Source organism: Siphateles boraxobius, unplaced genomic scaffold (assembly GCF_051911475.1).
Source record: "Siphateles boraxobius isolate OS27281-9 unplaced genomic scaffold, OSU_SipBor_1 76, whole genome shotgun sequence".
Lineage (NCBI taxonomy): Eukaryota > Metazoa > Chordata > Actinopteri > Cypriniformes > Leuciscidae > Siphateles > Siphateles boraxobius.
The window spans coordinates 3538768-3560352 of NW_027509204.1; the positions used below are offsets into that span (position 1 = coordinate 3538768).

A 21585-nucleotide genomic window follows, 5' to 3' on the forward strand; every position below is an offset into this window, starting at 1 on the left:
ACAGTCTATGGAGGTTTCACAAAGGTTTCAGTGAGCTTTCAAGTTATAAAGATATTATATTCCTGGCACAATTATATAATAACAACAAACAAATAAATAAACTATTATAGAAAACTAACCATGACATTATGGTAGTGAATTAATCAACGCGTAAACGTCAGTGCGCTCTGAACCAGTTCAACCTCATATTCACAAACAGGAAACGCGCTTTGGGTTATGCATATGCTACGCAGTTTACGCAGAGCTCAGAGTCATGGCGTCTTTGCGACGACACCAGCTCACAAGACTCGCAAAATGAAGCGACGGAGGGAATATTCGTGTTAGCAGAGGGCTTTTAGAGGGGTTTGTGGCTGCGGGACCGCATTGAGAGGCGCAGAGCTGACCGGAGTTAAGGACTTTCATCTGTTCAGCGCGATGATAAAGCTCAAGTCCAACCAGACGCGCACGTATGATAGAGACGGTTATAAAAGGCGCGCGGCCTGCCTGTGCTTCAGGAGCGAGCGCGAGGAGGAGGTGACGCACGCCAGCAATCACTGCGCCTTTACTTTTTACTTAAACTAATACATTAACTCTAGCGTTAAATATAATCAGCGTATACATTTAGCAGTGTGTAGGTGTTAGAATTAGAGTTGTACGTGTGTGTGTGTGTGTGTGTGTGTGTGTGTGTGTGTGTGTGTATATATATATATTATGTATGTGTGTATTGTACGACCACAGAACGATATCGGCTCATATCTGTTTTTGTTTAAAATGCATAAATTACTGGGGAATCTTCTTCAAATTGTTGTTAACAAAATGGTTTAACCTGATCTTTTGGACTGCATGTGGTAATCTCATGCGTTTTAAACTATCTTGATGCACCATGTAAATATCAAATACACTGGTGCATGATTACTTATCAGTACAATTGAATGTATACCGTAATAAGTTACTGCCACACCAGTGTTTATTATGATAACCACAGCCTATTGTTTATGACCATGTTGGCTAATACCAGGAAACAATCTCAAAAGTAGCTGTAGTATTCGGTATAATTGAATATGAAACATTTAGTGTTACATAATGTTGCTTTGCCATGTTAAAATATTCCAGTTCAAACACACTGTTGTCACTATCAGTTGTATTAATTTACATTTCTGTAGCCTTTAACCATGATTCACCCTCACTATATGCACTATAATTATGTCAGTGATTTTGTTAGCCTAAAGCACTTAAACTCTCTTTGAAAGGCATGAGAAGAATGCACTGCCTTCAAAAGAGTGGAATAATTACGATTTTTTAAAAATGTTTTTTGAAAGAAGTGTTTCTGCTCATCAAGGCTGCATTTATTTGATCTGAAATACAGTAAAAACAGTAATATTGTGAAATATTATTATTTACAATACAGATTGTTTCAAAGCAGCTTTACAGAGATAACAGGAAAATAATGCAACTAAGTTTGTTTCCAGAAGAAAATAGTGAAGTATGTTCAGTGATGGTTCATTTTTGTTTAAAAAAAAAAGTAATAAATTAATTTAATATATATATTATATGTTAGAAGTAAAAACGGTTATGAGTGGTTGCATATTAACTTAAAAGTTGTCATATTACACCAGGATAGGAGGAGGAGGAGGGAGTATTAAGGTTATGTGGCACACAGTGATGTCTAAGCAGATCATTGATCCACATGTCTCTTGTGCAGCGCTCTGACGGTGTGTGTGTGTGTGTGTGTGTGTGTGTGTGTGTGTCAGGTGCTGTTGGTGAGCAGCAGCAGTCATCCCGACCGCTGGATCGTTCCCGGAGGAGGGATGGAGCCGGAGGAGGAGCCCGGTGTCGCTGCTGTCAGGGAGGTGTGTGAAGAGGTGGGCTTTCTTCCTTTAAGACACTTATTTGTGCTTATTACTGTGATAACGGACTCAGGTGCTCGCTAGGAGAATCACAGGAATTGGTTCAAGGCTCGCACTAAATGACTTTAAACACCTGTTGTGCATAAAACAGGCTAAGAGCAAACTCAAAACACAAGTTACAAAAACTAGAACTGTTTAGGTACTAAAGCAAGCACCAGCTTCTCTCCCTAAAGGCCCGTTCACAACAAGAACTATAACTATATCAGCGTCCACACCAGTGGAAGATATTGTTCTGGTTATTTATTTAAGATGGATTCTGATTGGGGGTCAATGTTTTTATCGTTTAAAAAATTATATTGAAAGTGATTCCAATGATATTGTTTCTCTGTGCTGTCATTGTTATAGCTAGTTCTGGCGTGGACTCTGTTATTCTTTTATATTGAGAACGATTTTTATAATTATATCTTTATCTTTATAGTTATCCTCAGGGCTCCAGACTAACTTTTTTCACTAGGAGCACAGTGGCCCCCAACTGAAAATTTTAGGGCCACAACCAGAAACTTGTCAATAAACCTGTGATTTATTAACATGTCACGGCATACTCTATGCTTGAGGATAAGATTGTGTGTAACTAGCGTATTGTGTTTAAACTGCGGCAAACTTCGTGTTCCCCGCAGTTCATGGGGTTCGTCTCCTTACAGTACCTCAACCAGCTGAATTCTCGCAGCCAGTCTTCCCGAAAATGTTGGGTTTGGGCCTTTTTCGCCACACAAACCTCTGACTATGAATCATCATCCGACTGGCACTGGCACTGGCACACTAGCCGCAGGTCGGAAGAACGAGTCAGTAGTTCGCCGGCTCATTGCTCAGACGCACATTGCAGGTCGTGATATTTGTCTCCGTCTCCTTCCCACAGACGTTTACGCACACTGGATTATCACTAGGACCCTCCACACGTTAACCACTTACCGTGGCCTTTCCCTGTTCTTCTCACACTCGTTGGCTTGTCACACATTCCGGATTCATTGACGCGCCCCTTCCATGTTTAACATGTAGATAAAAAAGGGCAGATTTACTGGTCCCACATGTGCCACTGGATGTAAAATTCAGTCGCACACTCTCAAATTATGGTCGCAGTCTAGAGCCCTGAACGGGCCTTAACATGTGGATTCAACGCATCCCAGATGTGGGCCGGATCTGGGCTTACACTATGTTGCTATCTGGGTGTTGAAGCCTGGAGTTTTTCTCAAGCGGCATTAACTAGTATTGTTCAGTTCTTGAACTAATCATTCTTTTAAGCCAGTATTCACAGAGTCGAGCTTCAGCTCTGGGTCGATGATGAAAGATGCCCTCGGAAGAAGTAGAAGATCTGAAATTAATGAATCAAAAAGAAAAGAAAAGAAAACCTCAAAAAGGTTTCAGAGTAGAGCTGCACGATTATGGATAAATTGGGAATCACGATTTTGAATGGACAACTAAACAAAATAACGTAATTTACTAAAGTTTCTGACAAAATGTTCAGTCTGTTTAGAAAGAAAGTAATATGCGTACAGATGCGCTTCCACAGCAGCTGTGGTTAACCAACGTCTACATCTGGGTTCACGTAACCGATTGCTCTCTCCCTATCCAATCAGGTTGATCGATAAATATAAATTAAAACAATCATGTAAAGACCACCAACGGGGGAAAATAGCGGAGTGAACGTGCAGATATTTGTAATACTTGCAGTATTTGCAATTCGTTACTTCATAGCCCTGGTGTCATCAACCCGAACTAAAGTTCGTTTCACTTCAGTTCTGTGAAGCAGCTTGATCGCTTAAAAGTGTAAATTGCAGGTTAAATTTTTCACGAAGATAATGCAATGTACTTATTAAACATAAAGATAAGAACCGCCCACCATTGTTTTTTATGTTTTTTATACTAAAATGCAGAATATAATATGAAAAGTTGGTACGTTATACAGTGGTTTTAATCACGCCCCCTCCGTTCCACTAGGCTGGGCGTGACGTCATAACAGGGACTCCAAGCCTAGAGTTACCGTTAGTCTAACGGCAAGTAACAAAAATGGTGAACTATTGTGTTTGTCCGGGATGTACAAATACATCTAATACGGGAGAGAGGCTCCACAAGTTCCCCAAGGACAAACGGCTGATTCGTGCCTGGGAGAAGTTTGTGGCTACGAAGCGAGCTGATTTTACTGGTGCCTCTGTGACAAAGTCGCGGGTCGAGCTGCTCCACTAAACTCCAAAACGCGTTCACCTCACGACAGCACATACTCTCCACTGCTGATTCCATTGGGTGGCATAGCCCACACAAACACCTGTCAAACACAGCGATAGGGACATCCATCTATTTTTTTCTTTCTGACAATGAGCATTGTTAATTAGTTGCGTTTTAGCACAGGCAATATCGCGTTCTGTCAACAGATGCCAGCAAAAGCGCCATTGTGCCTGTGCAGTGTGTGCATCTCTACAGCTCTGATTAGGACCACTAACACCATGTAAGTAAATAATGTCTTAAGTTGTTGTCCCTTCTTGCTATTCTACATGACGGCAAGATTTTGAAAAGACTTTAGCTTGTTTCCTAATGTTATCCGGGCTAGCACCAGGCTAACCTAGGCTAGCTCTAGCTACTCACAAGGAAACCTGGCCAACCCTCCACTAATTTTCCTCACACCAAGCATTAATAACTCTTTGAGGGCCATGATTTCTGACAATTTCCTCCCCTCTCTCACGCAAAAATGGTCAGGCAGACTTTTTTTAGTGTGTCCAGATATGGTGCTGCTGCCTTGTTCATTCAAAACACTGCAGAAATAGAGGAGCTCAATGTGGAGAAGATCTTGGTTACGTCAAAACCGCAACCAGAGAAGGGGTTTTCTGCCCTGCTTTTCCCGTGTTTCCCATGTAAACATGCGCTCGACGAAATCACACTCGCACAAGAGAGACGCATGTTTAGAAAGCCATTTGAAGTTCAAAGCACCTCAAGTTGTTTTTCATGACTTATTATATTTGCATACAGAGATATACACGATATAACACAATCACTAACGATAGACGTTATTATACCGTCGCCACAATGTAGCCTATATCTTCATATCGCCAGCACTAATAAGATCATTAAGGACACAGTTTTGAAATCTAGGGATGAGAAACTTACCCTCGGCTCTCCATCACTATTAATATATATTTTATATATAGCCTCTGTGTGTTTTCATTTTATCTCTGTTAATTACAATCCTCAGAGAGTTTCCATTTTAGGAGTCCTGGTTTGCTATACATGTTGGATTGAAATATTAAGAATTGAGTATAAGAATTCTAGCGAACTCCACACTTTACAATACAATTCAATTCAACATGTGTTAATGTATAACTACAGCATAAAGTAGGCTATGTTTGGTTGTAATTGTTCAATGTTAATTCATTGTTTGTTCATAATGCATAAAGTAATGTTTATTTATACAACGGAAATGAATTAGATAAATAAAATAAAAATGCTGTAAAAGTATTGCTTCCTGTTAGCTCATGATGCATTAACTAATGTTTGCTAAGTGAACTTTACTGTATTTCCGTTTTAAAGGAAGCTGCAGATTTGATTTTCTCTGCTCTATTCCTTTTTGCAGTTTCCCCGACTGTTACATCTGCAAACTCACATGATGTCAAGTCTGTAAATCATTAGTCATGCAGTTCTCACATTGCAAGCTAAGTCAAATAATAGGAATTGTTCCACATGTGAGGATTACTGTTCAGAGCCACACACACAAATAACCTCAGGTTTACTTGACAAGCTCTTGTTTTGTTTGCTATAGTATATATAGGGTCATAAGGTTACATATAGGGTTAAATCTGTTTTATTAAACATTTTATATGGTTCTGTGATTTAGATTAATTTAAGAGCGCTCTTTTCGCCAAAGCCGTCAACTTAGTAAATATTTTTTGCATTCAACTTCTGAGAACTATCTTTTGCTTAAGTTGTTTCGTGATGCTGTAAAATGCTACAGGATGTTATCCCGGGTTCCCGCGGATCGTTAAAAAGTTTTAAGGGGTATTCAATTAGATGTTTAAAATTTAAGGCCATAAAAAGCTTAACATCTTATTTTTACTTATGAGAGGAGATCTTATATTTTAGATGACACTGACTTAGACATATCTAAATCTTTGACCAAATTAAAACTATCTAATTAGCGTATATATATTGAACAAAATTATAAACGCAACACTTTTGTTTGGTTTTTGTTTTTGCCCCCATTTTTCATGATCTGAACTCAAAGACATGTACATAAAAAGGCCTATTTCTAATATTGTTCACAAATCTGTGTAAATCTGTGTTAGTGAGCACTTCTCCTTTGCTGAGATAGTCCATCCACCTCACAGGTGTGGCATATCAAGATGCTGATTAGACAGCATGATTATTGCACAGGTGTGCCTTAGGCTGGCCACAATAAGAGGCCACTCTAAAATGTGCAGTTTTACTGTATTGGGGGGGGGGGGGGGGGGTCGTCCGAAAACCAGTCAGTATCTAGTGTGACCACTGATCTATATAATGACTGGATAGCTCATGACGTTCTAAACTGCCATCAGGCAGTGAAGCCACCGGAAGTGTTCGAGCGGCCATCTTACGATTCCCTACCAGCATAGGGCTCCAACGCCCGTTATAAAGAGATTTGTAGGCCCGACGGCACTTTAAAGATGAACCAACCGCTGAGCAGCATACAAGTGTAAAACGAATTTTCACAAAAGGACGAAGAAAAACTGCCACAGGTTGTAATTCAAGCCCTATAAGTAGTTATTTATATGCAAAATTGTCGCAATGCCCGTGTTGTTTTCTCCGAGGCAAGAGTAACGGTAATGCTGCTGCTTCTTTAACAAGCAACGATAAAACAGTCAACAGTAGCCTATAAGAAACATCAGAGCAGCAATAATCACAATTAAGTGTCCAATAGCGACACCATTTAACAGCTTCAAAAGAGCTTTGTGCAGAGTCCGTTTACCGTTACATTAACCCATACAATTTGTATTATGCATTTCCTGAACATGTACTTGCTAAGCAAACACTTTATATGGACAAACTATTAATCTATAAAACACAATCGGTCTTCCGACCTCGTTGAAGGCGGTGAGAGAGTGCGCGCGCGCGCGGCCGGGGCTCTCTTTCTCTGCTCGTTCTTATGCGCCCTGTCCACTGATCTAAATAATTCGTTGTTACGACGACTTTGTTCCCTCGTTTTAATAAATCGTGGACACGTTGAACTAATTCCCTCCCTCGTTTTGATTTGACGACTTACAACGTGGCCACAATATAGTAAAACGCGGGAACATATTAGTATAAGGTGCTGAGGTATTATTAATTTGTGACCACTAAACAATATTCACCTGAATATTCACCAATTCACAAAAATATAGGTCTTTAGCATTCACTATATAATTAATAGTATCAAACTGTTTTTCTTACCTGTGAAGATAGCTCTTCAGTGAAGGCCGACTAGTGTTCTCATACAGCTTTTTATTTTGCAAAGAAATTGCCGTTTTTTAATAAGCTGGAAAAATTTCCGACTTTAAACAAATACTCATTTTAAATGCTTAGGATGTTTGCGTTGTGAGAATGTACAGGGATACTTTAGATTTAAAAACCGTGTCTCGTTAGGCAATGTTTTTTCCGTCAAATCATAAAATTTCCTATTGATTCAACAGAACGCGTGAGCTCACTAGGGATTACCAATATGGCGGCGTGGTGGCTTCACTGTTTATGACGTCATGAGATATCCAGTCATTCTATATAGATCAGTGAGTGCGACCACCATTTGCCTCACGCAATGCAACACATCTCCTTCACATAGAGTTTTGGTAGCCATTTTTGATTTAGTCTTAGTCTTCATCTTCAGACGAAAATGCTTATTCTTAGTCACATTTTAGTCATTGTGTCTTTCATAGTTTTAGTTGACAAATTTTTTTATGCATTTTTGTCAACTTTTAGTCATTATCATTTTTTAGGGTGCCGTACCCCCTCTTCCACTTAGACTGCAGTCACACCTTTTCCATTAAAGGAATAGTTCACCTCAAAATGAAAATTTCCTAATAAGTTACTCACTCCAATGCCATCCAAGATACCCATGTCTTTCTTTGCTCAGTGGAAGAGAAATTAAGTTTTTTAAGGAAAACCTTTCTGGATTTTTCTTCGAATAATGAACTTCATTGATTTGGACTTCAAAATGCTGGTTGTCATTGGAGTTTCAAAGGTCTTTGGACCAAAGGTCTTTGAAGTGCTTCAACGGACTGTGCACAATCACAGCTGAGGAAGAGAGTCTTATCTCGCAAAACGATAGGTAATGTTCAAAAAAAAAAAACTAAAAAAATTATATATAACTACAATTGTTCGGATTGAGCTGATCTGCAACGCGCCAGGAACTACGCCATCACGTTGAAAGGTCAGGCTCGATGTCGCGGGCGCCACCGGAAGTTGAAAGCTCGAAGGCTAATGAATGATTATTTATTTATTTATTTATTTTTTGCTTTAAACAGACAATCATTTGTTAATCAAACGTTTAGCTGTCGTCTATTTATGATATAACTATTGTGCATTTTTTCACGGTTCTTCTAACGGTGTATGGGTTGACTACATTTTTCTACGTTTTTTTTGTAGCAGTAAAAAAAAACCTTACCAACATTAGCTAGAAACAGCATTAAAGTAGTAGTAGAGAAGAGAGCCGTGGAACTGCTCAGTTAGCTTCAGAGTCAGTAACGTTACTGGTAAATGCATTTACCTAACACACTGTAGCCCAATGTCAAAACGTTTTTATGTAATTATATTAAAAGTATAATAATATACTAATAATATATATGACCCACGGCAATGGATCTATTATTAGGGGAGGCCCACCCCTAATAATAGATCCATTGCCACTGAGTAGCTGACGGATGTATTCCGTCAAAATGGCTGACACGCGGCTAGGGGTCACGTGACTGGGAGATCCCTATACATGTATATATTTATTTTTGAAAATGACCTATCGTTTCACGAGATAAGGCTCTCCTCCTCAGCTGCAATCGTGCACAGTCCGTAGAAGCACTTCAAAGACCTTTGAATCTGCATTGATTTGGACTTCAAAACGCTTGTTGTCATTGAAGTTCATTATTCGAAGAAAAATCCAGAAATGTTTTCCTCAAAAAACTTAATTTCTCTTCCACTGAGGAAAGAAAGACATGGATATCTTGGATGGCATTGGGGTGAGTAAATTATTAGGAAATTTTCATTTTGAGGTCAATTAATCCTTTAATGGACAATATTTGCCCCTTTAATTGATTTTTCCAGTTCATTTTTTACCATTATAAATACCTTTTATAAATGCTTTAAATAAACCAATCTTCAATAAATATGCAATGATGGAAAAAACAGAGATACTTTTAAATACTAAATTAAAATCACCAGTAGGTGGCAGTAAGTCACTGTGTTTATGAGTGAGTCATGGAGTCATTCATTCAGTAACGAAGCAAGTGGCAGTATTTATGAACGGGTCATTGAATCTCACCATTCGTTCAAAGCCACAGATTCGTTCTCGAATCACCGCTGTGTGCTGCAGTTCTGCTTTGGCTTTCGTTGCAAAACAGCAATAATATGATCAACATTAAAAACACTGCTGGATATTTTGATCGCAGATTTAGTCGCACAAACAGCACAAGCAGCTCGTGACAGAATAAAGACCTACTGAATGACACTTTAATTTAAGCATAAAATCTCAAATGAAGATCGCTGAACTCCAGCTTACTTGTCTGTGTTTTCAGATCATCCGTTCTTCCTCAGCAGTGTAGAGAGAGCGCGCACGCACGGTTGCCAGTGTTCTTTTAACAGAAAAGCTCTGACCTGTAATGCTGCCTGAATCATAATCATACACTGTTCGTTCATTGGCCAGAGGAGGACTGAGCCTGGGTTCCCCCAAGGGTTTTTTCTCCATTCTGTCTCTGATGGAGTTTTGGTTCCTTGTCACTGTCGCCATTTGGCTTTTGTCTTGCTTAGTTGGGGACTTTTTAAAATTTTAAACAATATTATTAAAACATTATTGTCCTGTTATCTCTGTAAAGCTGCTCTGAAACAATCTGCATTGTAAAAAGCGCTATATAAATAAAGGTGACTGGCAACCGTAAGCATGAACGCTCGTAAACACAGTCTGTAATGTGTTGTCGTCTCCTTTATTTGACAAAAACTATTTTTTTTTTAAACACACTTCAGTCTCATCATTTTTCGTCAATGATATTGCATGTGTTGATATAGTCACAGTTATTGTTTAATGACGTGGGTGTCGTCTCTCATCGTCTTGTCTTAGTCGGAAAAAAAGGTTGTCAACGAACATTTTTCGTCATAGTTTTTGTTAACAAAATTAACACCGATAGAGTTGATCAGGTTGTTGATTGTGGCCTGTGTAATGTTGGTCCACTCCTCTTCAATGGCTGTACAAAGGGTTAGGCAGGACAGAAACACGCTGTCGTATACGCCGATCCAGAGCATCCCAAACATGCTCAAAAGGTGACATGTCCAGTGAGTTTGCTGGCCATGCAAGAACTGGGATGTTTTCAGCTTCCAGGAATTGTGTTCAGATCCTCCAACATGGGGCCCTGCGTTATATTGCTGCAACATGAGGTGATGGTCGTGGATGAATGGCACAACAATGGGCCTCAGGATCTCGTCACGGTATCTCTGTGCATTCAAAATGCCATCAATAAAATGCACTTGTGTTCGTTGTTCATAACATACGCCTACCCATACCATAACCCCACCGCCACCATGGGATCCACAACGCTGACATCAGCGAACCGCTCACCCACACAACGCCATACACGCTGTCTGCCATCTGCCATCTGCCCTGTACAGTGAAAATCGGGATTCATCCGTGAAGAGAACACCTCTCTAAAGTGCCAGACGCCATCAAATGTGAGCATTTGCCCACTCAAGTCGGACCCCGATGAGGACGACGAGCATGCAGACGAGCTTCCCTGAGACGGTTTCTGACAATTTGTGCAGAAATTCTCTGGTTATGTAAACCGATTGTTGTAGCAGTTGTCCGGGTGGCTGGTCCCACCCCCCCCCCCCCCCCTTAATTTTTTTGCCGCTCGAGTCAGAATGACTGAGATGACGCTCTGCGGGACATTCCTGCAGTCAGCATGCCAACTGCACGCTCACTCAAAACTTGCGACATCTGTGGCATTGTGCTGTGTGAGATAACTGCACATTTTAGAGTGGCCTCTTATTGTGGCCAGCCTAAGGCACACCTGTGCAATAATCATGCTGTCTAATCAGCATCTTGATATGCCACAACTGTGAGGTGGATGGATTATCTCGGCAAAGGAGAAGTGCTCACTAACACAGATTTACACAGATTTGTGAACAATATTTGAGAGAAATAGACCTTTTTGGTACATAGAAAAAGTCTTAGATCCTTGAGTTCAGCTCATGAAAAATGGGGGCAAAAACGAAAGAGTTGCGTTTATAATTTTGTTCATTGTATTATGTTCATTATTTTTTTTTGTGGATTTGCTTGTTCACGTGACAATTCAAGGCACTTACGACGGTGTATTACGCCTGTCTCCTGCATGCGAGAGGAATAGAAGAAAATGGGTAAATGTCAGTTCACTTGTAAGTTCATTGTTTGTGCTTATGGTGTGTGATATGTATCGTCTGTGATATCGTAATCATTGTTTTAACAAGGTGCGAGCTGACATCGAGTTCATCACTCACGCGTTCACTGGGTGATGTTTGCAGTTGAATGCCCCCACAATTCAAGATACATGGGCAGCCCGATGAGTTTTTGTCTTGCATGATGTAGTTATACAATGTCACACGAGCAAGAGTGCCGTTTTCCCCAAATAACGATCGCAAATGTGATATTTATTTTACTCAACAGTTAAATAAACAATAACTTAACATTGAAACCACAGCAGAATTGAGTCTCTTAGCAACAGGCAGCAATGATTTTTTTTTCTGTTTGAATCCGCGTTGTGGACGAATCAGTTTAATGTATGATTCAATGACCCATTCAACTTGCTTCGTTCCTGAATGACCGAGCCGTTTGAACGAATCAGTTTAATGAATGATTCAATGACCTATTCAACTTGCTTTGTTCCTGAATGAATGAGCCGTTTGAACGAATCAGTTTAATGTATGATTCAATGACCCATTCAACTTGCTTCGTTCCTCAATGACCGAGCCGTTTGAACGAATCAGTTTAATGTATGATTCAATGACCCATTCAACTTGCTTCGTTCCTCAATGACCGAGCCGTTTGAACAAATCAGTTTAATGAATGATTCAATTACCTATTCAACTTGCTTTGTTCCTGAATGAATGAGCCGTTTGAACGAATCAGTTTAATGTATGATTCAATGACCCATTCAACTTGCGTTGTTCCTGAATGACCGAGCCGTTTGAACGAATCAGTTTAATGAATGATTCAATGACCTATTCAACTTGTTTGTTCCTGAATGAATGAGCCGTTTGAACGAATCAGTTTAATGTATGATTCAATGACCCATTCAACTTGCTATGTTCCTCAATGACCGAGCCGTTTGAACAAATCAGTTTAATGAATGATTCAATGACCTATAAAAACTTGCTTTGTTCCTGAATGAATGAGACGTTTGAACGAATCAGTTTAATGTATGATTCAATGACCCATTTAACTTGCTTCGTTCCTCAATGACCGAGCCGTTTGAACAAATCATTGTAATGAATGATTCAATGACCTATTCAACTTGCTTCGTTCCTGAATGAATGAGCCGTTTGAACGAATCAGTATAATGTATGATTCAATGACCCATTCAACTTGCGTTGTTCCTGAATGACCGAGCCGTTTGAACGAATCAGTTTAATGAATGATTCAATGATCTATTCAACTTGCTTTGTTCCTGAATGAATGAGCCGTTTGAACGAATCAGTTTAATGTATGATTCAATGACCCATTCAACTTGCGTCGTTCCTGAATGAATGAGGCGTTTGAATGAATCAGTTTAATGAATGATTCAATGACCTATTCAACTTGCTTTGTTCCTGAATGACCAAGCCGTTTGAACGAATCAGTTTAATGAATGATTCAATGACCTATTCAACTTGCTTTGTTCCTGAATGAGCCATTGGAACGAATCAGTTTAATGTATGATTCAATGACCCATTTAACTTGCTTCGTTCCTCAATGACCGAGCCGTTTGAACAAATCATTGTAATGAATGATTCAATGACCTATTCAACTTGCTTCGTTCCTGAATGAATGAGCCGTTTGAACGAATCAGTATAATGTATGATTCAATGACCCATTCAACTTGCGTTGTTCCTGAATGACCGAGCCGTTTGAACGAATCAGTTTAATGAATGATTCAATGATCTATTCAACTTGCTTTGTTCCTGAATGAATGAGCCGTTTGAACGAATCAGTTTAATGTATGATTCAATGACCCATTCAACTTGCTTCGTTCCTGAATGAATGAGGCGTTTGAACGAATCAGTTTAATGAATGATTCAATGACCTATTCAACTTGCTTTGTTCCTGAATGACCAAGCCGTTTGAACGAATCAGTTTAATGAATGGTTCAATGACCTATTCAACTTGCTTTGTTCCTGAATGAGCCATTGGAACGAATCAGTTTAATGTATGATTCAATGACCCATTCAACTTGCTTCGTTCCTGAATGAATGAGCCGTTTGAACGAATCGGTTGAATGAATGACTCACTCATTAAGACAGTGACTTGCCGCCACCAAATGGCAGTTTCAGTTTCATATTTAAAGTTCCTTTTAATTTAAAAGTAAAAATAAGAAATCATTTCATTTGTCAAATATTGATTAAATTTATGTAGACTAATTGTCAATATATTAATGCCACTTCTGATGCAGCTTCTGTTTTACCTCTGCACTGCAAAGATGGATTTTTGATATTTCATTTGATTAGTAACTGCAATATACTGTTATTATTGTAATATAATTTAATTTGAATGTTAGAATTTGACATAAAAGATTATGCATACATCTAACAAGTTTAGGAAAAAAAGAAGCCCTTATATAGATAAAATACCCCTGGAAATCAATGGTATTGACAATATTACCCCTTAATAAAAAAAGTAAATTTCGGTCACTGCTGTGAGCTGACCACCGCATAGAATATGAATAATATGAATGTCTTCATGAGTCAGCTGTCAACAACAGGCCTGAACCAGCCATGCTACCCGCACAAAAACACACATGGCAAAATATCATCTAATTATTGTTATCAGCAAAATCTTTGGTCTTAAAAATAATTCATTATAAATGTCCAGAATTCAGAGTTTCACTCTACATGTTTTCATTCCCACAGGCAGGAGTGAAAGGCACATTAGGAAGATTGCTCGGCGTTTTTGAGGTGAGCATTTTCTGATGATAAACAACAGCCAAAAAGAAATTGAATTGCAGTGATGGTGTCGAGAATAAAGTCATAAAGTTATTTTCTCATAGAATGCATTTTACAAGAATAAAGTTTTGAGATTATTAGTAATATTAGTTTTCGAAGTAAAAATATGTTTATTTAAATTAGGGCTGCAACAACTAATCAATTATGGAAATAATCAGATTTGATTATCGATTAATCCTGTCTGCATGTTGTGACATGAAAACATCCATCACCCATGTGTAGTTATTCACAGTAGTGAATAACACATTTCTATGGACAAAACATCTGAAATATAGTGAAAGACAGAGTTCACACTGCGAGCCTTAGCTCCGATTTATTGCTCAGATCTGATTTCTTTGTATAGAAAGTCACAATTATTTCTACTCGGACAAATATTTCTTGTTAGACATTAAATGTAGGTTTCAAATTCTACACGTAAAAAAAACACTAGCATTTATATGATAACCGTAAAAGTAGGGCTGGCTAAAAAATATCGATTTCTCGATTTTAATCGATTCTCATTTTTACGAACCGATATCGATTCTTAAATCCCAAGAATCGATTAGTCATCCTGTTTTCAGTTGATGAATGAATGGAACATTGTAGCGCGCATCCCATCCAATAAACGCAATAATCTTTGTGCTTTGTTACTATTGATATGAAACAAAGTCTCAGATTTCAAATTACGTCCATTTTCTTACGAAATTCAAAAACATAAATACCGTTTTGGCGCTGTGGCGTGAGATCGCTCTGGCGCAGCTCAAGAGAAGCAGCAGCGCCGAGCACACATGATCTTCTCTTCCGCCTTAATATTACCAGTTACAGTGTGAAATAAACATGAATGAGCATCTGAAAGTGTGTTAAAAGATAGAGTATAACTTATCGAAATCCTTGTTGTCACATGGAATCGCTCAATCAGTGTTTCAACCGAGGAAAGACGTCAGTGAAACAGCTTGTAAACAATGTCATGTAACGTCACATTTACCTCAGAAAAACCATATCCAGTGACCATGAACTCGTTAGTCAGCTAGAACAATTAACTCTAGAGAGGAGCATTTTGCTAAATATATGCACCATATTACATATGCATTTTATGTTATTTTATAATTATTTTATGTTTTTCAATATTTAATGCATGTTTGAATAAATCTGGCAAGTTTTTATGACAGCCACCATTTAAATATTTATATTTCATATAACTTTATTATTAGAAAAATAAATAAAAGTGTAATTGTTTGTATACAAATCAGTAAATCTTTACCTTTAATATTAGGCTATAGTTGGCTAATGAAACAATTTTAATGATACAACTGACTCCCATAGTTTACAGCATTGGTTAAGAGATTTGTTTTCCTTGAGAAAATTTGCCATGTATTGTACCTGATATCCAAAATAATCAATATTGAATCGAATCGAATCGAAATCGAATCGAATTGCAAGCTTGTGAATCGAAATCGAATCGAATTGTGAAATTTGTGTCAATACCCAGCCCTATGTAAAAGTGCTATTTTAGTCGAGTATAAACGTAAAATAATTAGTTTCGATCAATATGTTACGTTTAGTCTAGATTTTGTTTTGGTTAACAATTTTTATTTTGTTATTTTAAGTCCTGCTTTAAATTGGTAAGCAATTAGTAATTGATTTGTTTGGTTTTGAATGTAAGGTTTACTTTTTAACGCATAATGTATAGCATGGCCTATACTATACTTTCATTGCCTTCAATTTGCACATTGTTTAAAGGACACCATTGGGCAGGATGTGTCATAAAAAATGTTTTTTGGTTTTAAATGAAAATGTTATATTTTTTGAATAATTTGTAATTATTGGGTTTTTCGTCTGATGAATAACAGAATTAATGACCAGATTAATTGATTAACAAACGTTAGTTGAAGCCCTGACTTCAGTTTGTCACTAAAAACTGTTGCATTTATTCTACTTGTGCTGAAATGAGTTGTTTTTCTTCACAGAACCGAGACCGAAAGCACAGAACGTACGTCTATGTTCTCATCGTAACTGAGGTTATGGAGGACTGGGAGGACTCTGTGAATATTGGTAAGAATTTGAGAAAAACTAGTAGGTTAGCTTGTGCCACAGTTATGCTGCGTTTACTGAATCACCGTAATTACCAGTTCCAGTTAGTAGAATCCAAAAACTCTGTTCCTGTTTGTCAAAACCGTAGTTATATAATTTAGTTAGAAAGTGGGAGCAACTTTATTTAGGTTGAATTTAGATTAGTGCTGTCAACTTTAAAGGAGTAGTTCACCTCAGAATTAAAATTTCCTGATGATTTACCACGTCATCCAAGATATTCATTTCTTTCTTTCTTCAGTCGAAAAGACGTTTTTTGAGGAAAACATAAATGAAGGTGAATTTTTGAGGTAAATTATAAGGAATTTTTAATTCTGTAGTGAACTACTCCTTTATGCCATTACGTTTTTCCAGTTTAACGCGTTCAAAATATTTAACGCAATTAATGCAGCATCCGTTTTTTCTGTCATGCTTTGCCTAGCTACATTACATGATCCCGCTCTTCTTCATGCAAATGCTTTAAAACCATTCAAGCGCGACAAGACAAAGAGAACGTCCTGACACACACACAGTCACACACACACACACACACACACACACACACACACACAGCGCCCAGAAAGACGCGCGCCAGTATCAAGTTCTCTTTCGCGCTCCAACGAACAATAACACACAATTATGACAAAATGCCGTTTTGTCGAGTAGCCTCATTAGAGGAGTCTTAAATGAACTCTTAAATTGAGTTTTAAATGAACATAAAGGGAAAATGGGATGCGTGTGAGATCCGTGTCTCTCATCAAAATCACTCACTGCTCTTCACTAAAGAACTTTTGTAGCTTTAATAAGGATTAATCTATGTATAATTTATAGTAGACTGTTTGATAACTTTATTTCATTTCTGTATTTTCTACCTGTTAGGTTTGAAGGGCACAGGTAAATATGACATTTATTATGGGTTTATGTGAGGATTGTTTGAAGTTCACTTAAATTAAAAGTTGTTTTATTTTTTGAAGCCTAATAAATTTTTACAAAAAATTATAGCTTACAATTACGCTGTAATGTTTAATGGCTATAATTAATGTTTAAAATTGGGGTAAAAAATCTATTTCATAGAGATATCATCAGTATCTGTATTAGTGTCAGTGATACTGCCCTTCATTCATAAAACAATGCCATTATTAAAGTATTTAAAATGTACTATCTTTATGTTGTTTCTAAATTAATTTGCAGAGTAACTTTGAAATGATTACATTATGAAATATATTAAAAGCGTATAAAACATGTTTTTAATCGTGATTAATCTATTTTTTTTATATCGATTGACAGCACTAATTTAGATGTATGTTTTTGCCAATGTCACCTGGTGCGCATGCTTAGATTCTTTCTTTATTTCTTAGATACATTTTTGTCATAACATGCATTGCCGTAGAAACACATTAGTGAACATGAACGGCTCAAAACACAATGTCAAAGTCGTCGTCTAATTCCAGACACAACGTGAATGCAGAATTTGTGTTGTGTTTTGTTCGCAGGCAGGAAAAGGGAGTGGTTTAAGACTGAAGATGCCCAGCGTGTGCTGCAGTGTCATAAACCTGTGCAAGCCTCTTACTTCCAAGCCCTTCAGCAGGACTGTGTGACCAGCAACGGCACATATAACATTCATCAAAACTCTCTCTCCAGCCTCAGATAACCTGCAACATTATCCAGTTTTCTACCTTTCCTTACCCGACTGAACTCCTTCTGCAACCACTATCACTGTTTTTTTTTATTTCAGCACATTAATGACAACAATGAATGAAATCTGATTGCATTTTACCAGCCTTTTTAGTGTTTAGATACAGAATACAGTCTGGGGGTGTGTGAGATTAGAGAAAAGTCAAAGAATGGTTTGGAAATGAAAGTTTGTCTTGTGTTTTAATGAATACTTGCATGAGATTCTCATTTTCCTAACGTTTATTGTGCACTATTGTGTCGTGAAGTAAGTGGTGTTTAAAGAGAAAGCTGTCAGAAGTGTTCATGATGAGGATGTTTTGTGGCCCTTTGGTTCTGCAGTGTTTGGATATGCTGTTATATAGAGTTGGTTGAATTATTTGCATGAGCATGTCACACATTAATGATCTTAAAATACAGGAAGTCTTAGGTTTTCGTGATAAGAACTAAACTGAATGTAGATGTTTTCTTAGTCACAATGATGAACGGGGCCATTCGACGTTTGTTTAGTGGTAAAATCACATATTCACAGTTTTAGTTCTTAAAACTGCTAAACAAATTGGGTATCACGTCTTACGTTGATGAAAAGGAGTTGAAATCAGCCAATATTACACACTCGTGTTGGGAATTCTCACAAACGCAGGTACAGTCAGATTCGTTTTCAAAAAGCACGTTTGTAAAATGTTCTAATGTTGATGGGGTTTAGTGGTTAGTAGACCACCACTTTTACCATTGAAGGAGATTTTGATAGAAAGTGTGGTGGTTTTTCTGGGTCTGCAATCCTAGATGTCCTGGTGAAAAAGTTTTCAGAGAGAACTGAAGATTTAATTCAGTGGCTTAATGTGATGCTTGATCGGTCCTGAGCGCACTTGTTTTGTTGTAGTACATGATTGTATTGAAGAGAGACTCTGAAGGACATTCTGAATTTGAGTGAAGGTGAAAAGAGCCGTTTAGGACATCAGAAACATAAATCTCAAACGCGGGACCTCTTCAGCGACTGCTGATGGTCTCACTCACTCTTCTGAGGGGTTTGAACCCGTAATCATAGCACAATAGCAACACCTAACAAATGTCTCGCTCATTTCAGATTTAGTTGTAATAATTTGTAATAATTTCAAATTGTTTGTCCACTCATAAACTATAACCATAGTGTGAGTGTGTGTGCAGTATGTGGGTTGTATGTTTGAAATAATGTGAATAGTCGAAAGACTTGATGCCAAGGTTAGCTGTCGGTCTAATGAATTGCCTATCGTAAGGGGATGATTTTGTTTGAAATGTTTCTCTTCAGACACTGGATATTCACTGACCTCTTTTCATTTGTTGTTGATGACTGTTAATAATGGTGTCATTTCATTTTTAAAAGGCGCTTTTCTTGGTCTTAAACTATTTAATCTGTCCTAATTATAAATTGTATCTCTTTTTTTTTGATTTATACATTTTTCACAAACATATACTTTAAATTAGAATTGTTTAGGTCTCAAGTGAACTTGTCTTATCAGTATTTCAATGTATTATTTTGAATTATTAATTAGAAAGCTAAGAAGATATTGTTTTGATATAAGATTAGTTCACTAAACCCAATCCAAAGTTGGTCCTCCAATGTTTGTATAAAACGATTCTTATTTCAATAGTGAACTTAAAAGCTGTGACACAACAACATCACATTTAAAGGTGCAGTAAGTGATTTAAACACTGTTGATATTTGAAATCAAGCCAAACAAACACACACCCCTCCCTTTATTGCTCTAGCAACAAAATGCATGTACATGCAATTGAGCATGCCCTACTGCTGATCGGGCTCTAACTCCTCCTCCATCATGAGTGGACACGCCCCTACTGCTGATTGGCGGGTTCTAACTCCTCCTCCATCATGAGTGGACACGCCCCTACTGCTGATCGGGCTCTAACTCCTCCTCCATCATGAGTGGACACGCCCCTACTGCTGATTGGTGGGCTCTAACTCCTCCTCCATCATGAGTGGACACGCCCCTACTGCTGATTGGTGGGCTCTAACTCCTCCTCCATCATGAGTGGACATGCCCCTACTGCTGATTGGTGGGCTCTAACTCCTCCTCCATCATAAGTGGACTCGCCCCCACTGCTGATTGGCTACATGTGTTGTGGTGCTCGGTCCGATCCACTTTCAACAGTGTTTCTCAGAAATCGCTTACTGCACCTTCACCTGTGTCAGAGACTGGTTTATGTCTATCTAATGATTAATATGATCTCTACCCATTTATTACAATCATTAGTGGAATGTGAATAAGAAATGAACAAAACACTCTTTGTACTGAAATTATGCCAGATTTGTTCCTGAATTGTAAACGCTGCATTGTTTGAAAAAACGTTTTAACACTTATTCAATTTTTGTGTTGTAGAGAGAGATTATTTTTTGGTGTAAAGCATTTAAAAAATCTCAAAATCTGTCCTCAGTCGCTCCCCTTTTGTAACATTTCAAGCACACGGTTTACCCTGTATCGCTCTGCTGTATCTGATATTGGGAAAAGAAAATTCGACTCAAGACTGTATAACAGTTGTGTCAACAATCTATTAATAAAACAAAAATGCTACATGCATATCATGAATTACAGGTGCAGTTGTAACAGTTTCTTGCAATTTCTTCTTGGTTCGGTTTGCTTCACAAGGCAACATTTCTCAACAGACCAAAATTAGATAGTAAGTAAGGGATAATGTAGAGCGAATACCATAACAACATAACCACCCCGTTGTTATAGCGAATACAACCCCGACAGGCTGATCAGGAATCTTGAATGAGCCTTGTATTCGCTATAACAACCGCCTCGCTCTACATTATCCCGCTTATTACATGGCTACCTACCAAATTCAACCAGGACATGTAATAAAATATGAATAATAGTTCAGTCGCTCACAGTGTTGGCATATGTAATATGCAATAGAGGACACCAACCCGGGTACAGCTAAAACACCGTGTCCCAACCATACAGTGGCGCAGATAGGATTTTTTAACTGGGGGGGAACAAGCTGTCAACAAATGATTTAAACTCAATTCGTTATTTTGCGTAATTTGGGCTTTAACTAGAGCTCAAGTAGTTACTTTGCATACTTTGGGCTAATGATTTGCACTAAAAAGCCATTGGGGGATTCTTATTTGAAATCATGGATAAAGAACAATGAACAAATGTAAACAAAGGCCTACCTGATAACCACTAGCAATGCATGATCAGACTGTTATTTGACTAGTATGCCAATCACCCACCAACACTTCATGTCTTCAGCAAAGTATTTTTTGTGGCTGCCCTCCTGCAGATCCTCACCTGACTGACTAGGGCCTTACTGTCATCAGAAATCGCCTGCAGGCCAGGAGGACAACATTTTAAATCTTATAATTTCAGTTAACTCTCTGTACCTCTATAGAATTTCACAACAATGTGAAATGAATGGCTCAAACTACTATTTCAAAAATGTCGAAGAACAATTTTTTTTAAGTGTTAATTACAAGTTTGTTGCAATTTATAGATTAGAAATATCTTTCAAATGATGAATGACATATTAAGAAATGTTTTTCATAGCCCATAATTTAAGAATCTATATCCTCCGTTGCTCCAGTCCGTACAATAAAAAAACATGATTTCCTGCTATA

General features: G+C 38.0%; 1 protein-coding gene across 4 annotated transcripts; it reads left to right on the forward strand.

Moving 5' to 3' along the window:
• The first annotated feature begins 2 nt into the window (after window positions 1–2).
• Window positions 3–20548, forward strand: nudt3a (nudix (nucleoside diphosphate linked moiety X)-type motif 3a). 4 transcript variants are annotated; one of them, XM_077217792.1, is made up of 6 exons: window positions 176–513; window positions 1731–1829; window positions 14154–14198; window positions 16193–16277; window positions 17172–17186; window positions 17786–20548. In XM_077217792.1, exons 1-6 carry the CDS (start codon window positions 415–417, stop codon window positions 17941–17943), a joined length of 501 nt encoding a protein of 166 aa, XP_077073907.1. In that variant the 5' UTR covers window positions 176–414; the 3' UTR covers window positions 17944–20548. The 4 variants fall into 4 exon arrangements, with proteins under 4 accessions (XP_077073908.1, XP_077073907.1, XP_077073905.1 ...); XM_077217790.1 differs by having other exon boundaries at window positions 189–513; window positions 1731–1841; XM_077217793.1 differs by lacking the exon at window positions 17172–17186 and having other exon boundaries at window positions 3–513; window positions 1731–1841.
• Window positions 20549–21585: the final 1037 nt, after the last annotated feature.